At 38.5% G+C, this 20727-nt stretch overlaps 1 protein-coding gene across 5 annotated transcripts in view; it reads right to left on the reverse strand.

Annotated features, from left to right (window-relative positions):
* The window catches only part of opn5 (opsin 5), an 82163-nt gene that overhangs the window by 37442 nt on the left and 23994 nt on the right, over positions 1–20727 (reverse strand). For all 5 annotated transcript variants that reach the window (XM_040028626.1, XM_040028608.1, XM_040028634.1 and 2 more), the window contains one exon: positions 19853–19999. In XM_040028626.1, coding sequence (XP_039884560.1) covers positions 19853–19985 — 133 coding nt within the window. In that variant the 5' untranslated portion in view covers positions 19986–19999. The remainder of the gene's footprint in view (positions 1–19852; positions 20000–20727) is intronic.

A 20727-nucleotide genomic window follows, 5' to 3' on the forward strand; every position in this document is an offset into this window, starting at 1 on the left:
CATCATTCTTCATGGTAGATCAAAATCAAGACAGTATTTTTTAGTACTTTCCATCAGTTTTGACCAGATGCTCAATACCACTATTTAAACTGCAGGCCCAAATCTTGACAGAGCCTCTGTGTTTCACAAAAACGGCTAACTAATCTAGCGTGTTAGTTACCCCACAAGTTAGTTTGTGAGTATGATTTTCAACAGGAACACTGAGACTCAAACAATGAGTTTGTTGTTCCTAGTTTTAGAGCCCAAAATTAGACCTAAAACAGAGTGTTCATGTTCATTATTTCAACATGTTCAGAGCAGCAGGACAGGCTAAGTTCTCTCCTGAGAAATGTTATTCCCTCTTGCTTAAATTTTGGATTTTCTTTAATATGAAACTGAAAAAGTCCAAAAAGGTGGCTCACTGTTTGGATTTAAATATTGAAGAATTATGGACTCATTTATTTAGACTTAAATGCATCTACTAAACATATCTACACTGACATGTGCTTTAAAATTGGATCCGGCACCACCAACACTCTTTATGGTTAATATCAAATATTTTATATAATGTTACATAATTTCAGTTCCATTTTATTCATGGGTTTGGATGCCAAGCGTAAAGACATATGTTTGTCTATTAATAGAAGGCATAATAACCCATTTTTTATTCCTCACAAACTATGTCACAATGTAACATTCAATTCCCCCTGAAATAACAGCATTACAACTGATCTCAGACAATGGTGAAATACTACAGCAGTAAACTCAGCCATAAGCACACTGTCCTTGAGTTAATCTGAAGGCCACATGAAGCTTAGAGTTATAGAACCAACAGCTGAATTTTCAATTTTTAGCAGCAAAGAAATTTTTAGGTGCCATCCTATTACGGTACTGCGCTGGAATTCACTGAGCTCCTGAGAGCCACCGATTCTTTCACAAATGTTTGTAGAAGCAGTTTGCATGCATAGGTTATTTGCATGCAGGTTTATTTAAAAATAAAACAGCGTCTCAAAGGCACTGGGGTATTTCCCAGTGGTCTGAGGGTCATTTCAATCTGCTGTGTGTCAAATTGACCAGTGGATGATACAGCTACAGGAAATGAGTTGGGAACTCAGAACACATTACTCTCTCACACTCTCTGTCTTTGACAGAGACACACTTTGACATATCCAATGATATGGATGATATCACAAGATGAAACAGGAACATGTAGATAAGGTTAAATAAGATAAGCCAAATGCAGCTTTATTCACTCTCTGGAATGCCTATGTATTGATGGAGACATAGCGAGATCTCTCCTGAGAGGGAATGCAGTTCAGTATGTTACATAGAATCTGATAGCAAGAAGATTTATGGGTTTGTTTGTGTGAAGGTGTGTGTGTGTGTGTGAGGTTGTGTGTGTGTGTGTGTGTGTGTGTGTGTATGTGTGTGTGTATGTGTGTGTGTGTGTGTGTGTGTGTGTGTGTGTGTGTGTGTGTGTGAGGGAGATTTTTATAATCAGCGTATAGTCAGAATGTCAGTTCTGATGATTTGTGTAAATAACTCCAGAAGAATTACTTTAATGGTTGCAGCAGATAACAGATTCCCAAAAGGCAGTTTTCTTCCTTCCTTTCAAACCTTGAAAATAAAGAAATTGACTTGTTTTTGATCTCTCATGCTTTGGATTTTCCAAAATCCTCTCAAATTCTGCCCTAATTCAGTTTGTCAAGTGGCGAGTGATAAGAGGAAAACATTTTTCTTCTTCCACACATGTTTTACCAACACATGCATATCTATAAAACGGTAGCTATATTCCGGTAATCATAATCGGCTATGAATGAACAAGCTTCTGGCCAGTGGCTAATGCATAACCAAACATTGCACAAAAATTGCACTACATATCACTATGCTACAAACCGAACATATCCCAACTTTATAAAGTGTGTGAAGCTAAAACATAACAGTTAAAGACGTCAGACAAGCAAACCAAACAGTGACCCATGAAGATGTAGAAAAAATAAAATGAAACCTTAAAGCTAAAAATTTAACAAGCAAGTCCTGTAAAGCTAACACATTAGCCATGACAATTTTATAAGAAAATGATAAAAAAAAGTTTCAAAATTAACACCAGTTTCAGGACAACACCAGTTTCAGGACAATCCTTCTCTCCCTATTTAAAAATTAACATTAAATGTGCCTTCAAATTTGTAGTAAATTGCAAAGGGGTACAATGGCTCAATCTACAGTGGATGTATTTAAATTACTGTTAACTATTTTTTGTTTTCCATCCATCCATCCATTCGCTTCCGCTTATCCTTTTCAGGGTCGCGGGGGGCGCTGGAGCCTATCCCAGCTGTCATAGGGCGAAAGGCGGGGTACAACCTGGACAGGTCGCCAGTCTGTCGCAGTGCTAACACATAGGGACAGACAACCATTATTTTTTGTTTTGTTTTGTTTTTTAAAGTAAGAACACGAATACAAATACGAACATGCTGTTTTATGATTTGGGAATCAGTGTCACAACCCCGTCAAAACTGCTAAAGTTTAATGCCCCATGTGACACTATCACAAAAATCATCTTTGTTTGCTTTGTAAATAGTGGCTGATACTAAAAATTTTTTCTTTCATACATATCCAAAATAGTTTTTCTCTGTATTTCAAAACTGCATAGGGTGTCTTTGATTCATTCAAATGCAGACATGTGGAAACTGCACCTAATATCTCAATCAACTCTAACCATGTATCCAACTGAGCTTCTACTGTATTATAGTCTGCTAGAAAAAAGTCACTTTAACTTATCAATAAACGCTAATATGATTGCCTGGGTTGTCATAGAAATCTGACAGAACAATCAAATCCAAAAGTCTTTCGAATATTGTTTAACTATTAAAGAAGGCTCATGGTGTCATTAGCCTAGAGGCAGTCATTAACTCTATGTACTCTATTCATCACCACAAAATCTTATTTGTGCAGGCTGTTCAACTATTCTGGAAATTGTAACAATAAATATGAAATACATAAAAACGAATATCAAAGAAAACTTTAACAAGAGAAAATATGTTTTACGAGGATTATTTTGACCCAGAGGTTTTTGTTCCTTCTTAGAAAAGCTACTGTAAATAGGAATGTACATAACACCTGGATTCAATTCCAGGGCTTTTATCTTCTTAAGTTGTCATGGAATGAAAAGGGAACGTGTATCATCTGGTTATGGAACAGTTTGTCAGTCAACATTTACTTTTCAGACCCTAAAAAAATGGGGGTTTGTGTATAAAAATGGCTGTAAATCCAAAACAGCTAATCCACTGCTCTCTGGATAATGTGCATCCTGTGTCATATTTCATTTTAATAAAATCATCAGGATTTTTTAGCTATAGAATAATTGGTAGAAAGCTGGATCCCAGTTAATTATACCAATCATTTAAAGTTCACTACAAGACATACTTATTCTGCCAATAACTCTGCACTGACCTCAGCACAAACAGGCTTGGTTTTGAAAGAATAAACCATGACATAGACCCTTATTTTATCGTAAATACATAATTATCTTCATTATGTGATAACCTGAGCCTACTCTGTATTACAAAAACAAAAGCAAGCATTTTGTATCAAAATCCAGGTCTGTAATGTAAGCTGTAAAATGCTGGAAGATCATAGTCACAAATTCTGGATTTGCATCTCCAGTAAACTTCTTTGGAAACAAACATCAATTACAGTTGTCAAAAAAATTGATACTCAGAAGTTAAAACTGATAACTCAACGCATCTTTGCCTTCTCCAGCTAACACACAACAACAGACACCACGGCTGTACTTTAAAGCAATGAAATAATCTAAATGATTTGTAAATAAATACAACCTCTCAATTTAATCTTAAACACTTAATTTGTTAAGTATAATTGGGGTGAACTGGTTGAAAATTAACAAGTTAACTTTCAAGATATGAATTTGTGAATTTGGATAACTGGATACTTTCCAGATGAATTTGTCCCACGGACAAATACCTTTTAAAGATCCTGCTGGCACTCAGCACAAAAATTCATCACTAAGGTCTAGTTCCAAAAAGACTAACCAATCCGGTTGTTCAGTGATGACGCGACGAATCCTACTTCCGGGCCTAAAGTAGTCTGCGTTTAATATGGCTTTTGTGTTGTTAACATGTTTAATGTTTTGTATTTTCTTCTATTTAATCTCAAAAAGCTCCTAAAACAGTCAGTGAACACTGTTGACCTCCCTCAGCTTTTATTACCGCTAATCATTTATTTAAGCTCAGTTTTTAAACCCTTAGGATGTAACTACAGCCCAGCCCATGCAGTAGTATATGAATGACTAACCTCGTATTGTGGATGGATTATCTCAGTTGTTCTCCTGGCTGAAGTTTGGTCCTTTTACAGCATCCTGCCATGCGATTGCATTTGTTCCTGACCACCGAGAACACTCACGTTAACTTTTATCGAGTGGAAAAAAAGTTAGCTTGTTTATATTATGCTAACATAGCTGTGTCGCTAGCGGTCATATAGCACATAATTATATACCAGCTAGCCAAACTTCAGTAACCCTACAAATGTCACTGCTGTTTAGTTTTCTGTCTTCATTTATGTTGGAAGTGATAACAGAGCTGTACGTTTGAATTTGTTTCCAAAACCCCGCAATCAGGACATGCTATATTGTATTTAGATTGAAGCTAGCGAGCTAACTCCCTGCTAACTTCTAACTCCGTTAAATGTCATAAATTCCGTTTTCATGGATGCCTGGATGTTAAACTCAATTGTTACACCTGGTAGAGCAGAACGCTGATCATTTTATTAAAGATGAAGGACTTTAGACAGTTTTTCAACTCTCAGTAATGTCATAGTGATCGTTTGATATATGGACCTGCAGCGGAGTTTAGGTCCAGACACGGCTAGTGACATCAGACTGAACAACCGGATAAGCACCTAGTTTATTAAAATTGTTAAAAATGGGAGAAAAAAGGTGGGGAAAATGGTGTTGAAACTTTTTTTCTTTTATGAAAAAATGTTTGGGAACCTCCTCCATGACCTCATTCTGTTTTTTTCTTTTTGCCAGTTCTTGGTGTGTGTGTGCGTGTGTGCGTGTGTGTGTTTTATTTATGAAAATCTAATTTAAAAAAAAAAAGTAAAAAAAAAAAGAAAAAAAAGAAGAAGAAAACTGTCATTTTCTTAATATTAACCAGGCCTGAATACAATGTGATAATGCAAATCTACTCCTCCACTTAAAAGCTCCACCATTTTAATCAAATGAAAAAGATTCACAAACATTAACTCACTATTTTCATTAATTTTATAATTAATGAAAATAGTGAATCAGAAGAAGTGTCAAAGACATGCAGAAACCACAGTTTAGTAACACTCCATCTCCCCACTGAAATGGCAGAGATTGTGTGGGATAAAGCGGCCACCCCGTCAGCTGCTTCCTATTCAGCATGTTTGTTTTGCACACACATTCTGTTCACTGCTGAATAAACCAGATTCATTTATGAGGGTTTATTTATAAGGGCACTTGAAGGAAAAATAATTTAACTAATAGCACAATGAGGAGAGTGTACATGTCCATATTTCCATGTACTCATATGATGCACAGCACCAGGAAAAAATATAATAGCAAAGACAGAGTGCCAAGAAGGGGCTGTAAGAGCATTCCCACAAGAATAAAAGGAACAATGGAAAACCACAACAAACAGAACATGAATCCCCCATGCTGCCTTTTGCTCTGTACATCTGTTTCTGTCATCATACATTAAGCCGCTCTATTCTCCGGTATCTCAGTCACATTGTAAGATAGATGAAAATCAAATTAGGCCACCTGTCTTACTGAATTTACAAGCATATACAGTAACTCATCAGTGCCAGGTAAAAAAGATTATCTACTTCTCGTGTTTAAAAAATTTATCTCCAAGATGAAGTAGTGGCCGTGTCTATTACACAAACTAGATTAAAGTCTACAAAAACAAATGAGTATCTACTATTATAAGCTGCAGAATACAAAGATAAGGCAGACAGCATCTGTGAGAAGAAATATGTGTATGAAAAGAGGACCTTCGTCTTCAAAGTTTTAATAATAATCATGTGGTTAAGGTTATCTAATTATCATTGGTTAAACGGGGACCCTACTTGTTAAGTCAAATATTTTGTTGACCCCAGACTGTCTTTCTAGTTCTCACTTCCTCCTTTCTTCCATTCATAATTACTATTGATAGTATTGATACTATTGTCTTTTGTCATGTCATCCCTCGTGGTTGTGTTTCCTTGTTCATTGTTCCCACAGTCTACTGATATTCTGAGTCCCTGCCCTGTGTATAATCTGGTTTTCCTGTATTTTTGTGAATGATGGCACTTAAACTGATATTTTGAGTCATACCAGTTTCCCAAGTGGTGCATTTGGGTCCACGACCTGCCTGTCACACAGCCAACACTTGACATGCCACATTAAAGGCAAATTTAAAACCAATGGAAAATTATATTTCCTGAATATGGTACATGGACGACAGTAGTAATATACCTATAGCTTATTTTGCCCCCCCCACCCCGAGGGCATCCCCCACCCCCCCACCACTCTCCCCCCACACCCCCCACACCCCCCCACCCCCGAGGGCATTTTCCCCCCTCCCCTATCCCCCGCCGCGTCCATGTGTGTGTGCACGTGCGCGAGAACGGACTTTTTGCACGTGCGTGTGTGTCCAGGGGTCATATGAGTTCACATGTGTTTAATAGCGTATTATTTAATGAAACCATTATGTGTTTTAATTAAACTCTTTTTAAAGGATTGTATAGGTCTCAGAGTTCTGTTATTTAGACATAGATGATTTAATTGAACTACTTTAGGGGTATTTTAACTAGTTAGGAGCCTTTTGCATTTTCTTCAGTGCTATTTAGGAGCAAATCGTTTTCAAACAGAGGGCCGCAAATAACAGGTATCCCTTTAGAAATAAACAGTGATACTTCTAAAAACCGTGTATTCCCACACAGCATTTAATTTAGCTAGTTTAGGAAGATTTCACTTTTCTAATAGTTTCACAGGCTAGTAGTTTTTTTTTTTAAATAGAGTACCACAAACAACATGTATCCCTTTAGAAATAAACTGTGATACTTCTAAAAGTACATATTCACACTAGAGCTGTATCAACCTCAATGTGACTTTAATGCAACTAGTCTTATAATTATCTACTAGTATGCAACAGTTAGACTTGCTGATTACACATAGCTGATTTAACTACTTTAGTGGCATTTCACACTCTTTTTAAAGGATTGTATAGGTCTCAGAGTTCTGTTATTTAGACATAGGTGATTTAATTTAACTACTTTAGGGGTATTTTAACTAGTTAGGAGCCTTTTGCATTTTCTTCAGTGCTATTTAGGAGCAAATAACAGGTATCCATTTAGGAAATAAACAGTGATACTTCTAAAAACCGTGTATTCCCACAACAGCATTTAATTTAGCTAGTTTTTTAGAAGATTTCACTTTCTAATAGTTTCACAGGCTAGTAGTTTTTTTTTAGAATAGAGCACACAAACAACATGTATCCCTTTAGAAATAAAACTGTGATACTCTAAAAAGTACATATTCATCACTAGAGCTGTATCAACCCTCATGTGACTTAATGCAACTAGTCTATAATTATCATACTAGTATGCACAGTTAGACTGCTAGATTACACATAGCTGATTTAACCTACTTATGTGGCATTTCACACTCTTTTTAAAGGATTGTATAGGTCTCAGAGTTCTGTTATTTAGACATTAGGTGATATAATTATCTAGGCTGGAGCAAACAGTTTACTCAAAAACCGTGTATTCCCACCATATTTAGCTGTTTAGGAGACACTTTCTAGTTCACAGGCTAGTAGTTTTTTAAATAGAGCACCACAACACATGTATCCCTTTAGAATAAACTGTGATACTTCTAAAAGTACATATTCACACTAGAGCTGTATCAACCTCAATGTGGCTTAATGCACTAGTCTTATAATTATCTACTAGTCTGCAACAGTTAGACTCGCTGATTACACATAGATGATTTAACTACTTTAGGGGCATTCACTTTTCTAAAAGTTTCACAGGCCAAAAGTTTAAATAGAGCACCGCAAACAACATGTATTCTTTTAGAAATAAGCTGTGATACTTCTAAAAAACACATATTCCCACACTCTGTAACAGTTAGACAGAGGGGGTGCAGTTAGGCTCCCAACAGTCTGTAAAAAGGTATGAAGCAACAAAAGAGGAGACCTTATCAAGAGCATCCCAGCCCAAAGGTGTTTCTTCACAAATAGTTAATTCCCACACTCTGCAACAGTTAGACTCAATGATTACACATAGATGATCAGAGGGGGTGCAGTTAGGTTGGAGCCGACTTTGCTACCAGCACAGAGCGTTTCTGACAGTCGGGCGCTGCTTATACAATAGAGAAAAGCAACAATACAGCGTGTTTCTCTGCTCCAAGAAATCCGAGGGCCTTTCACAAGGTAAGCATGTCTGTTATACCCAGGGCATAAATGTCTGTATGTCAGTGCTGATTATTCAAACCCTGTTTAAAATGTGAGACATATGTTGATTTGAAACATTTTACAGTCCACAGAGCAAAGTAGCATACATGATAAATAGATACACATAACACGGTCAGTGAGAAGTAAAACTCGTCGTCTTACCACATGTTATATTCTGTAAACTTAAAATAAACCACAGAAATTAGAGTTTAGTGTTTTAAAGTCATTATTAAAAACATGAGTCAACATTACTGAAGTGACACTTTAACGATGCTTCATATCACAGTCTTTATGATGATAAAACATGTTCTCTCATTAGTAGTTGTCGGCGCTGTCACTTGTCATGAAAATGTCCTGAGTCAGGGTTCCTCTTCAATTACCATTGATCATTAATAGGACGCACAAAAGATTTGTTGCATTATCCCCATAAACAACACGCTTTTATAGAAATCATTGTGACACAGATATTTAGATTCTTGCTTCACAATGTGCACGAACTCAAAATCTTTAGCTTCATATTTATAAAGTATCGCAAAGAATACATTTATACCATTGTATGAGCTACACTTCTCGTAAAAAACTGTTTGGTAATGCGTTTGAGAAAAGCTCCTGCTGTGACCTTCCTTCTGTGAGGGCACACACACACACTCACGCACACACACACACACACACAGAGAGAGAGAGAGAGGGGGGAGATCATTAATACAAAGGATTGGAGCCGTTTTTGGATTTTCACTTGTTGTTGGCTTTAATATGAACAGTCACATGAAATTCATTCCAGTTTTTTTTTTTGCCTTTGCTTCAATTAAGATGTTTCTTTAAATCTACAACAGCTTCCTTTTCAAAAAAGTTTACTGACATAGTAAGGAAGTAGCTAGGGACCTCAGTAAGTATGAGCAACAATAGCTTAGGGACAGTTTCTACAATAAATAGGATTTCATCATCTGCTGTTCGTCAAAAAGTGCCATTAAAACAATTCAGCAGACCCTCAGAGTGCAGATACAAACTGTTTTCAGCTGTAGAGGTAGAGGTACGCTTCATGTACTTATCAACATACAGTTTAGCGGAGTGGATTAGAGTGCATTGGTGCTTGGGCCTCTTTTATTTAGCACAGTTATACCATTGTGAATTTAGCTATACGAATATGCTCAAGAGTCTATCATATGTTTGACATGCAACTAAAAATTCGAAAATATATATTTTTTAAATCAGTAACTTTGCAAATTTAGAGGAATTGTTTTCGGACAACATATGTCTCACATTTTAAACAGGGTTTGAATAATCAGCACTGACATACAGACATTTATGCCCTGGGTATAACAGACATGCTTACCTTGTGAAAGGCCCTCGGATTTCTTGGAGCAGAGAAACACTCTGTATTGTTGCTTTTCTCTATTGTATAAGCAGCGCTTAGACAATAGCAAAGTCGGCTCCAACGCACATTCAGGTGAAAAAATAACAAGTTAAAACGCTATACCTTGCGGCAGTTGTGAAGTGCTGAGGAAAATACTGTGTGTCTGATGGGGTGTTTTTATATAGGTGGGGCTACTTTCAGTTGACCTCTGAGATGTAGAGATAAAAGAGCATGATGAAAGGAAGAAAGGTGGCAGGCCTTTGGAGACTCTGTTGGACATGGTTTCTGTTGGCCTCTGACATGATAAGACTAGTTGCATTAAAGCCATTAACTGTTTGTGAAGAAACACCTTTGGGCTGAGACGCTCTTGATAAGGAGCATCTTTTGTTTGCTTCATGACTTCTTTTGCAGACTGTTGGGCACCTAACTGCACCCCCTCTGATCATCTATGTGTAATCATCGAGTCTAACTGTTGCAGAGTGTGGGAATTAACTATTTGTGAAGAAACACCTTTGGGCTGGGATGCTCTTGATAAGGTCTCCTCTCTTTTGTTGCTTCATACCTTTTTACAGACTGTTGGGAGCCTAACTGCACCCCCTCTGTCTAACTGTTACAGAGTGTGGGAATATGTGTTTTTTAGAAGTATCACAGCTTATTTCTAAAAGAATACATGTTGTTTGCGGTGCTCTATTTAAAACTATTGGCCTGTGAAACTTTTAGAAAAGTGAAATGCCCCTAAAGTAGTTAAATCATCTATGTGTAATCAGCGAGTCTAACTGTTGCAGACTAGTAGATAATTATAAGACTAGTTGCATTAAAGCCACATTGAGGTTGATACAGCTCTAGTGTGAATATGTACTTTTAGAAGTATCACAGTTTATTTCTAAAGGGATACATGTTGTTTGTGGTGCTCTATTTAAAAAAAACTACTAGCCTGTGAAACTATTAGAAAAGTGAAATCTTCCTAAACTAGCTAAATTAAATGCTGTGTGGGAATACACGGTTTTTAGAAGTATCACTGTTTATTTCTAAAGGGATACCTGTTATTTGCGGCCCTCTGTTTGAAAACTATTTGCTCCTAAATAGCACTGAAGAAAATGCAAAAGGCTCCTAACTAGTTAAAATACCCCTAAAGTAGTTCAATTAAATCATCTATGTCTAAATAACAGAACTCTGAGACCTATACAATCCTTTAAAAAGAGTTTAATTAAAACACATAATGGTTTCATTAAATAATACGCTATTAAACACATGTGAACTCATATGACCCCTGGACACACACGCACGTGCAAAAAGTCCGTTCTCGCGCACGTGCACACGCACATGGACGCGGCGGGGGATAGGGGAGGGGGGAAAATGCCCTCGGGGGTGGGGGGTGTGGGGGGGTGGGGGATGCCCTCGGGGTGGGGGGGGCAAAATAAGCTATAGGTATATTACTACTGTCGTCCATGTACCATATTCAGGAAATATAATTTTCCATTGGTTTTAAATTTGCCTTTAATGTGGCATGTCAAGTGTTGGCTGTGTGACAGGCAGGTCGTGGACCCAAATGCACCACTTGGGAAACCGGTATGACTCAAAATATCAGTTTAAGTGCCATCATTCACAAAAATACAGGAAAACCAGATTATACACAGGGCAGGGACTCAGAATATCAGTAGACTGTGGGAACAATGAACAAGGAAACACAACCACGAGGGGCAAAAAAAGCTATAGGTATATTACTACTGACGACATATCAAACTCACAGCTTCTATAACCCTATAAATTCCTGTAAGGAGGGATTTTCTCCTTATTTTGTGTTTTAGCACTGAACTATGGAATATCAAAGGTTTTAAAACCAGTCTTTGGGTAATTTGTAGTACTACTGTAGTACTACCTCCACTGTAAGAGGAACTTCTGAGTGACTTAATTGTACAGTGACTGATCTAGATCAGTGTGGATGTTGGTGTCTAAGCAAGTTAATGGAGCAACAGTGACATTCAGACTTGATTATGTTATTGAAGAAATACAGCAACATTTTCACTGCACTATTTCAAACTGCTATTGAGGCATTAACACAGAGCAAAGAATTAATAGAAAAAGAATAAACAGAAATAGGGTTGCAAGAAAGTACAAGTTCACTCTGACTGTGAGTGCAAAGAGCTGCTCCAACACAGCTCCAGTGTCCATCAAGTGTTCTACACGCAACCCGATCTTCCTCCTCCCATTCTGATTACCGTTTTTACATTATTTTCCAGGGCCTTCACAGTAATGTGAAAAACCTATTTACATTAAAAAGAAATCTACTTAACAAGAAGTTAGGGTTCAGAGCTAAGGGTTGGGGTCATCACTGATGATGACTTAGACCTCAGAGGGTAAACAACATTTCTTGCTACTCTGTCATTATAAAAAACAGTAACACACAACAATCACACAGCTCCAATAACAATTTCCTCCTTCTTGTTGCAGCCAGTTTGCTAATTGTATTTCTACTGGCAATGGCAGTGCTGTCACGGCCAGGCAGATCAGCTGCACGCTGATCAGCCCTCTCTGTTTCTCTCTCTCTCTTCCTCTTCTCTCTCGCCGGGGCGGAACTCACTGTGGGTTCACGCCCTCGGCCCACGCCCTCGGGAGATGAGACACCTGGGTCTCATTAAGGGGAGCAGCATTTAAGCCAGGAGGTGACTGCTGTTCGTCGCTGGATCGTTGTCTACCACGCGTTAGTGAAGTCAAGCTACAGCAAGTTTAGTTAAGAGTGTTTTCCTCTGTGCGTCGTTCTTAACCCTGTCTCCCTGTCTACAGAGCTTCCTGGATTTTTCCCCGTGTGATTCCCGTGTGGCAGTGTCGGAGTGTGAGCCTGTGATCGTGTGAGTGGATATTCTGAAGAACGCGTGCTTTCCCTTGGACTTCCCTGGAGACCCCTTCTCCCCCCACTCAGCTGTATATAACACCCCCCCCCCCCGCACATTCTTGTATATACACCTGGTGACTTGTAAATAAACCCTTCTTGTGAGCATCAGAACCGGAGTCCTGCGCTTGAGTCCTCCAAACTGTAACAAGTGCACATGCACATGCAGTTTGAGAAAGCCTTTAAAGGTGCTGAAGTTACATACCTGGAAGAATCTGTCAGAGAGTCTCCAGACCTCTTTGGTCCTCAAGTCACTTGGAGTACATAAATGCCAACATAAACTTTAATTCTGTTATTAGTTACCATCCTTGTGCTTAATGCTCCTTCTATTCACGAGGAGTTATGTTTGTGTGAGTTGTTATCATTTAATGACAGAGGCTGTCAAGAGAAATTAGCTAGCAATTAAAAAAATTAACAGCCACAGACAGCCACAAACTCGGGTAATGTATGTTAATGTCATCAACGTATAATTACAAACACTGCAGAACTCAAAGTGAACACTATCAGCATGGGCCTGACATATAAAGAACAAGAAATGTTTATATTTCCAAAAATGTATCTAAACATGCGTTACTCATTTGGTTTCACTTTGCAGCTGTTTTTTTTTTTTTTTTTTACTTTTTCCTTAACGAAATCATGTCATGACAAGCTGACAGCAGTACCTGAACCCTAACAGTTCAACAGAGTCCAACTTAAGAAAATACCTCTAAATAGATAAAGATGGGGGAAAACCATCAAGCTGGCAACACATAAGCTGAAAAGTGTAAAAACAACAAAATACAGAAAAAAACTGCACATTCCTGAAATCAAAGAGCATAGCAACCTGAAATTAATTACAGAAACATCAGAGTCTGGCTGTGTTTCAGCCACAGGCTCAACAGGAACATTTTTAGAAACTACAAGTGGTTACTTTTCAGTTAAGGTTTCACACATATATTTTGGTCTTACAGTTCTGAATTTACTGTTGGATTCAGGCAGACAGATTTACCTCTGTAAATGGTTTGGGGAAATCAAATCTCCTACTTCATGGAAATGAGCCAAAGGGAGAGCAAACAGACATTAACTTATTACACTCTGTTTTTATCTTCACTTTGTCCGATAACAGGCTATATTTGCCATGTGTTTTAGATTTGGGTTGTGGTAGCAACTGTGTTCTGTGCTGGCACTGATGTCATTATTTGTTTCCACTATGTATTAGGGCATTCTGTGCTTGGTTGTTTTCCATCTTTCCATGTCCTTTAAAATCCTACACGTGTGTTGTCAATTTGGTGAAGATGTTTTTATCATGTGCATGTCTTTTGCAGATTAAGAGTACAGTGAAATCTACAGACACTGGTGTGATTGAAAATATGTGAGCCTGAAGGTCTCATGTGACTTCCAGCTGATGTTATCAGAACACATTTTGCTTTTGTGGGGAGTTCCAGGCACTGGCTGTGCAAACTGCTTCTGTGCACATTACCCTTTTGCTATTTTCAGCTTGTAAACAATGAAAATCTCACAAGAACAAGAGCAAGCAGTTAATTTTCCCAAGGGGCCACATGAGAAACTGGGACTGTTGTGGAGGGCCACGGCATAAGATGAAGTGAATTGCGAGCTTCCTCGTGCAGCCCTCCACAACATCCCCAGTCCTAGTTTCTAATATGGCCTCTTTGGAAAATTAGTTTCCCATCCTTGTTATAGGGCAGCATGTGTGTAAGTCTGTCATTGTTTGAAGAAATCATCAGTTTGAGCTGCTGTCACTGCTGCAAAGCAAGGACAACTCTTTTCTGTGTATTAAAACTTCTTTGACTATAAATTGGTCTTTGAAGCATTGTTAACATGTTATCCGAATTATGAGATTTGTCTCTGTTAATGACAAATACAAGGTTTCTTCCTCATTAACCCTTGTAGCTTAGAACAGGACAGGGAAGATGTGGGTGGCTGAAAGATTTAAATTCACACTCAAGTAATTATATTGCTAATAGGAAACCACAGATGGACTAATTGTGCATCTCTAAATACACAGTGGGGGATGAGAAAGAAAACAGACAGTGAGAAGTTTATTTCACTTATATTCTGTAGTCCCATGTTTTCTCTTTAACATCTCAAGTTAGAGCTGGACTTTAAGCCACATGCTAAATAGGCATTTTTCCATCAAAACTAGAAGATGTTAAATTTCTAATTAAGTCTCATACACTTTAGTCTGACAATTTTGTGTTTAACCCTCTGGGGACTAATTACAACCTTACTGTTACTCTCACTTGCTGCTTGGCTAGACTGTTTAGGCAAAAACTTCTAGGGCATACTTTTGTTCTTCAATTCCTATTTGTTCCATTTTATTCCAGTTCTTTCATTTAATACCTGCAATTAAAACATTTTTTTTCATATAATAAAAATGTAACGTTAAAGAAAGAAGCAATTATGTGTAGTACAAGAATTTAATTACAGCTATTAGTGCTGTTGATATGCCCATTAATACTTAATAGACTGTGCATCTTCATTATGCGGCTCAAATGTCTCTAATGTCTGCATTTTCCAAAGTAGGGATTAAGCTAAAAGAGCAACAACAGTTGCCAATGTTCTATTTCTTTAACATTTTTTTGACACTTTCCCCCGGGTGACAATATGCACTCACAGCATGTAGACGATGACAGGAATTTTACTGAGGAGACTGTGGTTTGTTCTGTAGTTGTCAGGCCGAGTTTCACTTACGAATTTCCCTTGCTGTTTGGCTAGATTTAGGCAAAGACTTCTAGAAGCATGCCTCGTGACCTCGTAACAAATCTGGGTGGTTACTTTGAATCCCCCCAATCTACATCAATCAGGAGAGAGCTACAAATTCAAATCTAATGATCAGTGCAATGTAGAATTGCCAGTGAAATCTGATAAGAAAAAAAACCAAACAAACACTTGAAGTGTAATCATACCACCCATAATATGGTTCAAAAACATCCCCCAAACATGTACTTCTAATATGTCTAATATAAAGTGCCTGCCCATCCCACTAGACACTGAACAAAAATGTATGGTACAGTACAACAAGAAAAAGTAGAAACAAGAACAAGTCTGCAGTACTTTTTATATCCACTACACTAATGAGTAGTACATGACAGATTAAGAAAAGGACTTTTCTAATGTACAAATAATCCCTTTCACAAAACCTACCACATGTTACATGTTGAAGTGAGATGAGTCAATCTCAAAGCAAAAATAAAATATGAGTTGTTATTACTAATATTTGGAATATGTAGCAAGAAAATAAAAATAATAATGCAAAGCAAGACTGTTTCAAAACTTCCAGGTACCAGATCACAATATCACATATAACAGCTGCTTGCTTCATCGACAGGGTGCCACAGAAAACACTTTCTTGTGTTGTTTCACATGTTGCATCATTGTTTCAAGTTTCAAGTTTCATTGTCATGTACAGATAAACAGTGTAGCCACATTTACCCATAATGAAATTCTTTGGCTCGTGCTCCTCAGCTTTACATAAGCATATAGAAAGTGTGCAGTTATATTAAGAAGAAAATAACTGAAAATAGCAGTAATAATAATAACAATGATAAAAGAGAAAAAGAGAGAAGAAAAATTATTAAATATTTAGAGAATTTAAGACAAGTTGGTATTTACAGTTTGTGCAAGAGTATTTACAGGTTGTGCATAACTTGTGCAATGAGCATTTAATTGGCATTTGTTTAAGTGATAGTGTGTAGTCCTGTAATTGTAGTGAGTGTGTAATCGTGTGTATAGAATGTCAGCAGTTCAAAAGCCTGATGGCTTGTGGGTAAAAAATGTCTCTGTGTCTGCTAGTGCGGGTCTGAATACTCCTGAACCACCTGCCTGACAGCAGGAGTGTGAAAAGTCTGTGGCTGGAATCAGAGAGGATCCGCTGCGTCTTCCTCATGCAGCACCGTCTATAGAGATCCTGCACGGCTGGCAGATCTCACCATCCTCTCTAGAGCTTTGCGGTCCAGAGCATTACAGCTGCCATACCAGGTGGTGATGCAGCCAGTAAGAATACTCTCAATGGTGCATCGATAGAAGTTTGTTAGTACTCTGTCCAGCCACTGGCAGGATTTCTGGATGTCAGCCACTTCCTCTATCTCCCAGTGGTACATACCGTGCAGGGGCCTATCCTTCCATGATAGTTCCTCCTCTCGCTCTTCTTTCTTGGGTTTCTGCTGCCTGAGGTATTCACTGAGCACGAGGTCGGATGGAGCTATTTTCCTGATGTACTCATCAATATTCGTTTCTCATCCTGTGTCTCATCCTGGACCATGGTTCTGACACTCACTAGTCCATGCCCCCTTCCTTCCGCTTAGCATACAGCATCTGGGTGCTTGACTTGGGGTGAAACCCTCCATGTGGTATCAGGAGCTCATGTATTGAGCCATGTGCCTGTTCATCTTAGCTGCTCTGAGCTTCCATGCGGTACTGAGCCAGGTTATTGGCTGGTAGGTTCGTTTGTGCTGCCAGACGCTCATGGGATGCAGTTAGCGTCTTCAACCAGCAGCCGTGTCGGGGCCTGGTGCTGCCCAATCCTTCATGCTGGAGACCCTTTCATGGATGCCTGCCGTATATATTTTTCACAGAGAGCAGACCCTGTCTGTCAGTGATATTCAGGTTTACAGACAACCCATTTTAACACACACTAATAAGCTGACTACATTTTTTTTTGTCAGACCTGTGACTTAATGACATGTCATTAAATGAGTCAGTGTGTGTGATATTTAAGATTGTGTAAAATGTGTATCAGCAACTAAACTAGTCTTCTGCTGACATTTTAATTTGGTGGCCTGTTAATTAGATCATATCCAATTTACTCCCATTGCAAAATTTGACATTACAACAACATTCATTTCACTCAAAATGTGAATTTTAGTGAAATGGTTTTCACTACAAACAATAGTGTTGTAGTGTTCTTGTTATTTTCAACTAAACTCATTTTGTGTGACCAGCAAGCCCCCCTGCAAAGCAAAGTTCTCCAAAACAGTGCTTCGAACAGCTAGGATACTGCACAGAACTCTCAAACTCTCAGGCCTCTAGTAGAAGCTGAGCAAGTTTTTTTTTTTAAAAAAGCAGTAAAAAGGTAATAACATAATAGCTACACATGGGTCATTTAACAAATGCAAAGTACTAAGCATCAGGGCCACACGTTAGTCCTAAAGTCTTCCTACCTTACACTTTCCTTGTAACTGGGAAGATCTGACCTATGTTATGTATTGTAGTTTCTAGAAAACTAATTGAAACATACCAATTCTTATTTAGGGAATACTGCAGCAAAAATTATAGCAGAGATTTGAAAAAGTCCCCCCTAGGGACCCCAAAGCGCTTTACACATCCAGTCATCCACCCATTCACACACTGGTGGAAGCGAGCTACAGTTGTAGCCACAGCTGCCCTGGGGCAGACTGACAGAAGCGAGGCTGGCATATCGCGCCATCGGCCCTTCTGGCCAACACCAGTAGGCGGTAGGTGAAGTGTCTTGCCCAAGGACACAACGACCGAGACTGTCCGAGCCGGGGCTCGAACCGGCAACCTTCCGATTACAAGGCGAACTCCCAACTCTTGACCCACGATCACCCCGTGAAATGTTACGTATTTTTTTCATACTGTCTACACCAGTCCATAAGGATGGAAATAGGAAAGAAAAGAGAAGATAACTCAAAAGTTAGGATTCCATGGTAATGGATCACATGTTGAAGGTAATCAAAGGGCAGCAGCTTTCTCAGAAAATTCATTTGCTTGCGTCATTTACCTCAAAGTCTGAAATGTATTCTTTTAGTTTGCTGCTTACAATGAACCCTATTTAGCACAAATGGCCTCCATTACAAACCTGAATTTGTACTTCTGCGAAAACATGGTTACATAATTAAAAAAACGAAGGGACAAACAGTATGTCAGTTCACAGCTTTTACTGTGACCAAGTGTGATCTTAACAATGACTTTTTGTACTTCTGCCTGCTTGAAGCGTCTCCAGAAGGTCTTTGATTTTCTCAGAAAAAAGTCAGGAATCTGATATTCTGTTGGGCTTAAGAAATTGCAGTCACTCATCTTCACATTAAGAAAACATTCTTTGGGAAAAAAAGACCAGGAGAACAGCCTTTAACATTACACGCAAATGATACAATTTACAGTCTGCATACTTTCCAATTGCTGGGCTACTCATTTCTCATATGTGTACCTGGAGAAAATACACAGTGCAGATTTACTAGCTGGGACGACTCATCGTTATACTGCAATCAAGCACATATAAGAGTGGATAGTTGTGCCAATGGTCCACTCACATGACACAAATTTATAGACACAGAGGCAACCATTTCATTACAATAATGACTCATGCAATCTAACAAACTCAAAAAGGAGCATCCGTAGGTTTAAGTAGAGACACTCAAAGGCTTTTGTACTCCCTGTATGTGTATAAATGTGACTGAAATGAGGAAACCTGAAGTGAAAAGCCAAACTGTAAGAGCAGTGTTTACAACTTAGAGACATCCTAATGCACCAATCACGTGCTCCTTCTGATAATGCCGTACCCCCAGTAAATGTAATTCAGTTTTAATTATAAATAGATATCTGCCCCGAGTTTATTCCTGCTGAATAATGGTTTCCATCAGTAATTGAAATCTCCATGAAGTATGATGCATCACCCTAACCCTACCCTCATGCTACAGTTTTTTATGTGTCTCAGGTAGAACAATAATTTTGACCAGTTTCATAAAACCAAAAACTACTGATTTTTAGGTAGAGGGTTTGAGTTAGGGTTAGGATTTAGGGCATCACGATCATGCCTCAGACCTCAGAGTTTTTATTTATTGTTTTCATTGTGTAATCTCAGTTACAACACTATGTTCAGCAGAGCATAATATTTTTCATCATATACGTCACACTGACACCATGTCCAAGTGTTATGGAATTTCCCATTTTCCCTACGGGACCATTGTACACCTCCATCTGAGTCAGTTAAAGTAAACCCTAACCTTTTGGACCACATTTTGTTGTACAGGACAAGAAAATCAAACTGTATGTTGCATCTTTTTACGTTTGTTAAAGTTAGTTAAAGCAAACTTGAGTCTGTTTTCTCGTCCAATAGAAGTAGGACATAGAGCAGAATGGTAGAAAATCAGACATTTATGCAAACATGATGATTCTTCTTAACAAAAGACTCACCTATGATACAGACGTAAAGGGCTGCAACAACGTCCGCCTCCCTGGAGAGTCTTGAGGCGAAAGGGTCACCACGGAGGAGATAATGTGGGAGGTATGAGGGATGTGGCCACGTTGCGTTCTCCATCACTGCCATCAGCAGAGAATGTCCTGTGAAATAGAGGAAAAGGCTAAAACAATGGAGCTGTTTCCTTAAGTTGAAAATTGTTCACAAACAAACATGTAGACATCAGGTAAGGACACATAATCTACATTTCCGTACTGCATTATGCAAACCTGAATGCTCCATATGCGCCTAAGTCAGCTGCACATGTCACAAGTGTCAACATTTCTGTTCGACATTAATGTAGCAGTCAAGGAAAACTCACTGCACATTTTTCCTGACTGCCAGAGAAAGAACAAAATTAAAACTCTCCCACAAAGAAGAGGAAAATATCAACTTCCATTAAATCAGTTCTAGTGCCTACCAAAAGAAATCAAATTTAAAAAAAATAGGGGAAAAATCTATAACAGTTGTAGTGTGCTCGCATGGGTTACAAACAGGGCAAGAACCTTGATAAAGCATTGTGACAACATGCTGAAAATTCAGAGTTTTTGGTTTTTGAGTGCTCTGGTGTTTGCTGTAGTTGCCAACATGAAAATTGTCCACAGTCCACTCCCTGATTAATTTGGATAATTCAAAGTAATAAAAATAGGGGACTTCCGGCTGGCAGCGAGCAGAATGGCGGCGTAATTTCTGAGCTCCTCAGGGTCGAGCGAATTCTCCCTTAATTTCAAGTTTTCTGACTACTTCTATGTTTAGAACAATGCCGGGGGGAGGCAAAGAAAAAGAACAAGAAGATACATGAACCAACTGAACAGTATTTTCCAGAAGAACA

This window comes from Simochromis diagramma, unplaced genomic scaffold, assembly GCF_900408965.1.
Source record: "Simochromis diagramma unplaced genomic scaffold, fSimDia1.1 OVJJ01000746.1, whole genome shotgun sequence".
Lineage (NCBI taxonomy): Eukaryota > Metazoa > Chordata > Actinopteri > Cichliformes > Cichlidae > Simochromis > Simochromis diagramma.